Raw genomic sequence first — 9192 nt, 5'->3', positions numbered from 1 at the left:
GGGCCAGAGGGGGCGGAGGGGGCGGCGGCGGCGGCGGGGCCGGGTGGTGGCGCTCGGAACCCGGCTCGTCGGGCTGCGGGGGCAGCAGCAGCAGCGGTGACGGCGGCTGCGGGGGGGTGTGGTGGTGATGGTGGTGGTGAGGATGGTGGTGGTGGTGGGGATGTGTCTGGGCCGAGTGGGGCGCGCCCGCCGACGCCCCGTGCAGCTTGGCCAGGCTCTCCGCGTCGTCCTTGCCGCCCACTGGCCGGAAGGCGCTGGAATGGTGGTAGCTGCCACCGCCTGCTTTGCGCCCCTCCAGAAGGTGGGGGTGGTGGGGCGCCGGAACCCGGGAGCCCGCGGGGCCAGCCCCGGCAGCCGCGGCCCCTGCTCCGGCAGCTGCCACAGAGTCAGCGGGCGGCGTGGAACCCGCACTGCAGTCCCCGCCGCTGCCGCCCGGGGGCGACTCGAAGAGCGCGTCGCGAGAGCCGGCGCCCCCGGCAGGAGGCGGTGGGCCCGAGCCCGGGCCGTTGGCCAGGACCTGTGGGGGCTGCCCTGACGGGGGCGCGGCCTCGGCGCTGCCAGCCGCGCCGCCGGGCTCAGCCAGGTCCAGGAAGGCCTGACGCAGCAGTGCCGGGCTTTCGCCGAGCGCGCAGCCCAGCGCTGAGGGCGGCTGAGGCGGGGGCTGCAGGTAGGTGGGCACCGGGAGCCCGCCAGGGGTTCGCGGAGGCCAGAACATGCAGAAAGGAGGATAGAAGGCGTCCTTGCGGCCCGCGGGCCAGAAAAGGCCGGACAAGCCGGCCTTGGGCGCAGCGCCCGCACCGCCTGCGCCCGCGCCCCCCAGGGCCTCCGCGGCGGCGCCCGCGTCCTCTTTCTTGTGGCACAAGCTGAAGGCGGCGGCCGCGGCGGGGAAGGTGTAGGGGTGCGGGAAGAGCCCGCCGCAGCCCGGGAACTTCTGCAGGACGCCCCCGAACGAGCCTTTGCTGGGCACCGGGATGACTGGATAGCTGCGCGGGCCTTTGGCCCCGGCCCCGGCGCCCGCCCCCGCGCCCGCGCCCACGCCCACGCCCACGCCGGCCACACAGCCGCCCCCAGCGCCGCCCCCGCCAGTCCCCGCGCCGCCGGAAGCAGCGGCCACAGAGAGGCTGGCGGCTGCGGCCGAGAGGCTGGCTGCGGCTACTACGGCGGCCTCCTGCAACGAGTCCTCGTCGTCGTCGAAGCGCGGCCGCTTGTGATGGGCGTGCGGGGCACCCGCCAGCTCCGCCAAGGGCGGCGGTGGTGGCGGCGGCGGCGGGGGCGCACCCAGCAAGTGGGGGCCCAGCAGACCCCCGCCTCCAGCCACCGCGGCCGCGGCAGCCACCGCCGCCGCCTTGACAGAGCTGAGCGGGTGGCAGGCGGGGTGCGCGCCAGGCTGGGGCAGGGCGCGCTTGCGGCTGCCGCCGTTGAACATGGCCTTGACGTCCTCCCAGGCAAAGACCAGCTCGTCCTGGGGACTCTTGTCGGTGAGCTTGAGATGACGGCGCCACGAGTTGAAGTTGGCTGCGTCTGGCTGAGTGTACTTGGCGTCGGGCGTGCGGTGGGAGTGGAAAATGAACTTGTTGGGCGAGAAGTACATGTTGCAGTAGCTGCATTTGATGCACTTGGCGCGCGAGCTGTTGTAGCGCGCGGGGATGAAGCTGCCGCGGCAGCCCCAGGCGCACTCGTGTGACACGTCGAAGGCGAAATTGTCTGGCAGCTTGGGCGGCCTGTTTTCGCCCAGGAACGACTTGCACAGACGCTCGGCCTCGCGTTTGGTGATCATGCCGCAGCGGCGCGATGAGATGGGCATGGCCCCGGCACGCCGCAGGATCTCCAGTTGCACCGGCGTGCACTGCACACACGTGATGCCCAGCGCCACGCGGCGGTTGTGGATCTCGTTGTAGCTGAAGTTCTTGAGCAGAGTGTTGGAGATCTGCGCCAGGCACAGGCGCTCCTGCCCGTCGATCACCAACGACACGATGGGAATGCCGTAGAGGATCACCTGGCCCACCTGGTTGGGTTTGAGGTTGGCGTGCCCTGGCCGCGGCTGGCTCAGCGCGTCGGGCTGGAAGGCGCTCGACGGCGACGCCAGCAGGATGTCGTTGGGCCCCGGCAGCGGACTGGATGCCATCTCCGCCGCAGAACCCCGGGCCGAGCCCTACAGGTCTGCCTTGGACACTGGAAGGGAAAGGAGAAAGCGTTGACTTGAGCCTTTTCAGACTAAAATAGAGGGGTGGGGTGAGTCGCTAACCAAAGAATTAGAATAACTTTCTAAGACATGGTTATTACGGGAAAAAGTGACCAAGTGTTGAACACAAGAAAGTCATCTCTTAATTTCCTTCAAGGTCATCCTTTAGAAATGCAGGAATTTGCACTTCTAAACATTTAAAGTGAATTAACTGTGTATTTTGCTCAAAAGCAGTGAATTCCTAAGAAACCCAGGACCTTATCCCGGATTTATAGAAGCTGTTGGAATAAAATGGCTTGCCTGCTAGAAATTAGGTAGTAATGACAGTTGTAACTAGTACAGATTATAAAAGTTATGGAAAACGGGCTTGGCATAGAAACTCAAATTTAAAGAGATATAATTCTCATTTGCTTGGAGATAGATTGATTTTGGTTAAAAAGTAACCCCAAAAACCCTTTAAAAAGTTATTTTCATGGTGTCTGTGGTTTCCTTGGGGAAATTCATTATTGGTTGAAACGCAGGTCATTAAAGCAAAACGAAATCCCTTCTCCCTAATCCTTGCCATTAGATATTTTGTTACTGTAATTATAATTTTTTTTTGAAAAAGTGAAAAATATACAATGTCGTATACACAGTTGCACCAAAATAGGATGTTTCAGTTTTTAAAAAACCTGCTTGCTGAACTGAGTGGTTCTGGTCTCAGATAGGTAGGTAGCTTAAAAACATGATTGAAGATGGTAATCGTTTAAAAACGGTTTTCCTGTCATTTCCATGACGATAAGAAAGTAAGTACAGGCAAGGGTGTTAAACCCAGAAACAGTACACAGAAATGAACAATTCTTGGGGATCTTCATTGGCAGACTTCAAAAGTCAAATTTTTTAGCTTGATGTGTACCACCTTCTGTGACTTTTTTCCCCTAATTTATTTCGATATCTCTATATCTTTATGAGGAAAAGCTGCCCCACCATATAGCTAATCGGAGGACTAGGTAATCTTTGGGAGTGTTGAAAGTCGAAATCCCAGGTTGAGCCTGCGGTAAAATTTCTAACTTCACCTCCAGTCAACAGAATGCCACAATGAGGGAAAATATTCAGTAAGTTGAAAATCCAGAAAAAGGAAGCGGAAAGAAATTTTTGCGACAATGCCACTAAGCGAAAACAAGGAAAGTGGCTCACTCCCTAGGAAACAAACAGTGATCTTTCCACAGCTACATTTCAAGCGCATTGGCCAAGGCTATGCTTTGCCCTAAAAAATCACCAGAGGCCATAGTATGGCCCCTTTTGTCCACGTACAGCGAGTTCCCTATTACAGTGCTTTCAGAGGGTACACGATCTTACTCCCTCACACAATTTCTTATCCGTGTCCTCTCTCTGGGCCCCTGTGGCATCTATAGAGCAGCCTCTGCCCTGCCGCCCCCTGGATCCTCAGCTCTCATTACATTCGGCGGCCTCCAGGAAGCTTGAACAAACCTCGACGCGATCAAAGGAGAGGAAAGCCTGGATTGTCACTTCGGGTGGATCAGAGACAATATTTCCAGGGGACAAGGCGTTACATGGCAGTTCAAGGCTCAGTGACAGCCGAGTCTGATACAACCAACACTAGCTTCGCCAAGTGGCCCTTCGATGCTCATTTCCCTTCCAAACAAGGTTCATATTCGCTTAATAAGACCCTGGGATAACTCCAACTCTCTCTCCCTAGCAAGGCGCGCAACTGGCCAGCCGGGGCGGGAAACTGGCTCTGCATTAAGGACTCGCAGCCTTAGCAGCAGTAGACCAGGCAGAAGCGTCCCCTCACTTTTACCCCAAGCCCTCCCAGAAACTCCCGTCAGAGCAGAGACACAATTAAGGTTTAGGCTGGGGCGTTATTTTTTTGGAGGGGTGGGGAGGGGAGAAGAGACAATTAAAAGTTAGTTGAACTGAGAAAGGAAGCTGGAGAACTTCCCTATCCTGCCCAAGAGCCAAAGACCCCCCACCCCCAACTTAGTTCTCCCGACTCCCAAACCAGTCACCACGGAAGCCCACTGCTGCCCCTCAACGTAACGCGGAAAATCCTACCGCTGGGGATCTCAAATAGTGCACTGCAAGCTGTGTGCCGGATCGGGGCGGCCGGTTCCGGCAATACCTGGTAACCTCTGGGTGTCTTTAGGCGTGTGGCTGCCGGCCCATCTTCCGAGGGCGCTCGGAGGCGAAGCATCCAAGCAGGTCCTCGTATCCAGCGGGTGGGACTCCGGCGGGCTCCACTCGAAGATCCGGGCTCTCGCCCTAGCGAATGGCGCTCTAACCCCGGCCTGGGGAGAATGATGGCCTGAATTGCGGCGGGGCGTCCTCTCCACCGCAGAAAGTGTGGGCACGCGGAAACCTGGGGCAGGAGAGCCCCAAGTGGAGCGCAGTCTGACAGAGCCTTTCTCTGTCTCTGAACTCGTGTGGGACCGAGGGGACGCCACCCAGCGGGCAGGGTGACGTCACCATCTCCCTGACACTCCACATTAAAGGGCTGGCATGTTACAGGGAGGGAGGGGGAGAGCGAAAGCCAGCGTGAGCAATAGAGAGATCGTTTCTCAGCAGGCACGAAAGCTACCAACCTAACCAACTCGCAACTGACAACAACCTCCTCAACCCCTGAGTAAACTGCAGCAATGGTGCTGGAGCCGCAGATCTGATTTAGGAGTGGAAAGCGAGCAGTCTGCCTGCATCCTGGGACCTGGATCCTGGAGGCCCCGGATTCTAGAGGGAGGCCTCCAAATTAACTATATCCCTGCCCGTTATTGTCTCCTCCCCTCATTTCTGAGTCACCCTCCTTCATGAATGATCCCTCTGGTACACGATGCAAAGCTGCTCTGTGTCTCTGAAGACAGAATCCACAGTCAGCCGGAGAATAAATTAGCTTCAGTGACTCCTTTAAAACGCTATGAAATGAGAAAACGGAGAGAAGTTTCCACATAGGGTGCCCAATCTAAAAACTTGGAGTGCCCCGACTTTGGCACATATGTTTGCTTTATAGGACACAACGCAGAGTCACTGCAGCCTTCTCTATTTTGTGGAGTGTACCATTAGGTGAGGACCCCAATATGTGCATGTGCACATCGATTTTCAAACTGCATTCAGAATTGTCCTCTAACCCATTTTACAAGATCCATACAGGCTACCTCTGCACAAGGAAAGGGTGGGGCGGGGAAGCAGGGAGGTCCCTAACATGGATCAGTCTTTGAGCAAGTTGCCAATTTTCCTGGAGAAATAAATAAATTTAATCAGGAAAACACGTAGAAGCATGCTCCCCTCCCCTAAAATAAAGACTAGGATAAGAAAACATTTCCTCATCGTTTCCCTAAATGAGGCACACCCTAGTATATTAATGAAGTGTCAATATTGTGCCTCCCAACTGACCAGCTGTTAAGACTAAAAACGACCACTGGCTAGTTTATCAGAAAGGAAAGAAACCATTCATTTGGAGTATGTTCTAAGAAGGATGCCGGCTCGGGGTGGGGTTGGGAAATCCTTTAAGTTTTTCCTTTACTGCCATAGCTGAATTTTCAATTGCTGCCTAGTGAAACAGTCTTAGCATTGTGGAAATGATGGAAAAACCTCTACCAAGCTGAAAGCCCACCCAGATTGTGTCATAGCACCAACAACACACCACTCCTAAATACAAGAGCAAAAACATGAAATCTTAACACTTCATCAAAGGTTAATAAACCCAAGGAAAGTAAATTGAACAAAAACGTGAGGGGCTTGTTGCTCAGGAGTTGTGGCTATTTTAAATTAATATCCTGAAAACACAGTTACAGAGCCATGAAAATGGAAATGTTTGGGCATAAGTTTCAACGGACAATGAAAGAATTTTTCACCCATCTTCTAGTTTCTAAAGACATTCAAGGCACAAATTGGGCTTTGTCCTAAGGGACTGAGATCAACCTAGTGCTCCCCCGCCAATACCCCAAAGCCTCCCATCCTAAAAATAAGGAAAACTCACACTTTCTGCCTACACAGCCCATTGGCCAAAAGCGCGCCATTGCCATTCAAAAATCCCTTCTCTCCGAGGCTGAAGGCCCAGTGCTCTTTAGAAGGTTTCAGGGCTAAACTGGTTCTTCTCCCCTTCTCTGCCTCCTCTCTGGGGTCAGGGGCTCCCACAAAGGGAAATGTTCCCGGTCCCCAGTCTGCCAGAAAGAAAGCTTGAGCCATGTGGAAACGAACCCTGGAAATGGGACTGATTTTAGGACTGAGAGCGGGAAGAACGGAGAAGTCCTATCACCTCACTAACTACCACAGGGAAATATCTGGTTGCTGCCGGGGAGGGAGCACTACGAGGTCTTCAGTTTTGATTGTATAGTTCCCGTTGTTACCCCACAAAGCTCCTCTTCCTCTTACAGATCTCTATCTTCTAAAAAAGAGTGTCTTCATAAACAGATTTATTTGAAAAGAGAAATGGGCCGAATCTTTGCCTTCCCTCCCATTCCAGGTTACCCTAAGGAGTGAATCCACATCTGGGTGGCACCGTAGCCACTTCCTTACCTGAATTTTAAAACAGAAACATTTACAAATTACTTCTGGGCTTACTGCATACAAGCCTGTAACTTTCTTCCCCAGTGCCCCCGTCCTACAGGACAAACAGGATATGTAACTTTAATAGAAAAAGGTTTCATTGTAAAGAGAAATGCGTAGTGTTAGGTTAAATAATTTTACACAATTCTAAGAATAGTACAGTATTTTATTTCCACTGTGAGTCTAGGGTGCCTGTTTAAAAGGTCAGGCCAATTATACTTTTTTGGAAGGTAAAAGTGGATAACAGTTGTTCAAAGACTTCACACATGCCCCCAGTTAATCTTGAGACCAGAGCTGGACTGCAGAATCACAGCCTGTTCGTATGTTTTGAGTCTGCGAGTAACCTTCTGCCACCCACTGTCTCTGTGACCCTTTGTTTTCTCCTCAGTTTGAACAAGTCTCCTGCTGATCCTTTGTGGAGTCCTTGCCAGTCCCTGTCCTGGCCCCTGGGACACTGTCAGGCTCAGGGAGGAGTCGGCGGCGGCGAGAGGAGGCTGGTTGAGCCCGAGTTAATCAATGCTTTCCTCTTCGAACTGACGTGTATTTTACACGTCGGGACTCTCCTCAGCCGGCTAATTGATTCAAATTGTTTTATTGGTTAAACTGGTGTCACCCATTTTCATGATCTATCACCACATGGAGGAGAGCATTTCCACTCCTATCTCCGTTCCGAGCGGCTGCGGTTCACCCAGGCCAAGGACAGGTAAAGGAGCCCAGACGCGGGACCCAGAGGAAAACCACAAACCGAGCTGGCCCCCTCATAACTGGAGAGGCGACGCCTGGAAGCAAGAGCAGGAGGCCAGCACAGCAGCGCATATGAGCTTCCAGCTACAAATTTAAACAACTGGTTGAAGCGAACCCACACTCAGCCGGACCTGGGCCCAGCTTCCTCCACTTGGGACTAAGTCGGTTTCCGAGCCGGCGGTGAACTCTGCGGGATATGAGACCACAACAAAACCCGGGATGGGAACTGTCCGCGGTGCTGACGAGATGCATCGTTCTAAAGCACAGCGAATCCTACTATGTTCAAGGTCGGGAGGAAGCCTCCCAGCCTGTAATCGAGCCCTAGATTCGGCTCTGGGTGGGCTCGAGTAGAGCCTCATAGACTTAAGAGGCGGGCAAGGGGCAACACAGAGCCACACCCCCTACTTCTCCCACACCTGCCCCATCTCCAAGGACTGAGCAATCCAGCTTCCTCAACCTCACCCCCTTCCTTGCATTGACAGCAAGGAAAATAAAAGCCTCGATAAAAATTCATTACAATCTGAAACACCAGATATGCCCTCTCCTCCCACTCCCAGCTTGGATGTTAAGGAACCCATGACAGTTACAGGTCAGAAAAACAGCCTCTATCCTTCTCTCCCACTCCCTCTTACCCCATTCTCAGGTCTTAGGCAGAAATCTTACTGCTCTCATCTCCCTGATGGAAGTGTCCCTGGCATTGGCATTTCTGCATCAAATAGGGCAAGAAATGCCCTGCAAAAGATGACCCATATTGCCCAGAAAGAAACTGGAAGACTGGCAGTACTGGAAGGGGCAGAAGAATTCTGGTATATTGGAAAGAACTGGGGATTCAGAATCAGATGAAACTGGGTACAAATTTCTCCTCAATCACTGACTAGCTGTGAAATCTTGCTCAGATACCTCACCTCCCTAAGCCCCAGTTTCTTCATTTGCAAAATGAGGAGATTGATAGGTAGCCCACAGGGGTGTTGTGAGAATTAAATAAGATCATATATGCAAAGTGCATGGCACACAGTAGTCATTTAATACGTGGTAGTTTTAAAAGCATTTTCCTCAGAGAATGGGACAAGAGCTAGGACTGTCCTGTTACAAGATACATTAGAAATCTTTAATAGCTCCAGAGTAAAAGATATCAAAAGCATTTTAGCTTAGTGATGAGCAGAGAGGGAACCAAGTTCTCTGGAGGAACATTAGTCCTTTTGTTAAAATTTTATCTGGCCTTTAATTGGTCTAGTCTTTATTTTATATACAGTTGGCCAGAACCCCAGCTAGCATTTGTTTAACCCATTTTAAGTAGATTGACAATAAAGATTAGCAATGATAATGGCCATAATGATAACGATTGCTGATAGCCCTCAGCTCTCACTTTCTACCCTAAAAAGCTTTCTGCAGCCCGGCTCAGACTCCCTGGTTTTCCCTTTATTGCTCCAGCTGTGGCATGGAGCAAACCAGGGACTAGGAGCAAACTCAAGATTTATTCATGATGGAAGTCACAGGATAAATTAGAAAGGGCTCTGAGCATCCTGGAGCTGACTCGATCTTTGAATCTTCTCTGAAATATTGTTTATAAACAAGGGCCCAGTCCAAGAGAAGTACGAGAGCACAAACCAAATATTCTAAACTGGAATTGGGAAGGAAACAGAGCATACTTTGAAGGACCTGTATTCCTGCCCCAGTGATCCCTTGAGTTCTTCATGCACCAGTGACTATGGGAATCAGTGAGTTCT

The 9192-nt window shown here is 52.6% G+C and overlaps 2 protein-coding genes across 14 annotated transcripts in view; both read right to left on the bottom strand.

The window, feature by feature from the left end:
• The window catches only part of SKOR2 (SKI family transcriptional corepressor 2), a 45953-nt gene extending 41362 nt beyond the window's left edge, over positions 1-4591 (bottom strand). The window contains exons 1-2 of the mRNA XM_050768143.1: positions 4305-4591; positions 1-2172 (exon numbers count right to left, since the gene is read on the bottom strand). The exon at positions 1-2172 is cut by the window's left edge and continues 491 nt beyond it. Coding sequence (XP_050624100.1) covers positions 1-2125 — 2125 coding nt within the window. The 5' untranslated portion in view covers positions 2126-2172; positions 4305-4591. The remainder of the gene's footprint in view (positions 2173-4304) is intronic.
• Positions 1-9192, bottom strand: part of IER3IP1 (immediate early response 3 interacting protein 1) — a 1095035-nt gene that overhangs the window by 96094 nt on the left and 989749 nt on the right. The window contains exon 1 of one of the 13 annotated variants that reach the window (XM_050768193.1): positions 1000-1003. The exons of the other annotated variants lie outside the window; for them this stretch is intronic. The gene's annotated coding sequence lies outside the window, so the exon portion shown is untranslated. Of the gene's footprint in view, positions 1-999; positions 1004-9192 lie in introns of those variants that run through there. 13 annotated transcript variants of the gene reach the window in all.

The sequence above is a fragment of the Macaca thibetana genome, chromosome 18 (assembly GCF_024542745.1).
Source record: "Macaca thibetana thibetana isolate TM-01 chromosome 18, ASM2454274v1, whole genome shotgun sequence".
Taxonomy (NCBI): domain Eukaryota; kingdom Metazoa; phylum Chordata; class Mammalia; order Primates; family Cercopithecidae; genus Macaca; species Macaca thibetana.
The sequence above is the reverse complement of the archived record's forward strand: the minus strand, read 5'-3'. Positions and strand labels throughout refer to the sequence as shown.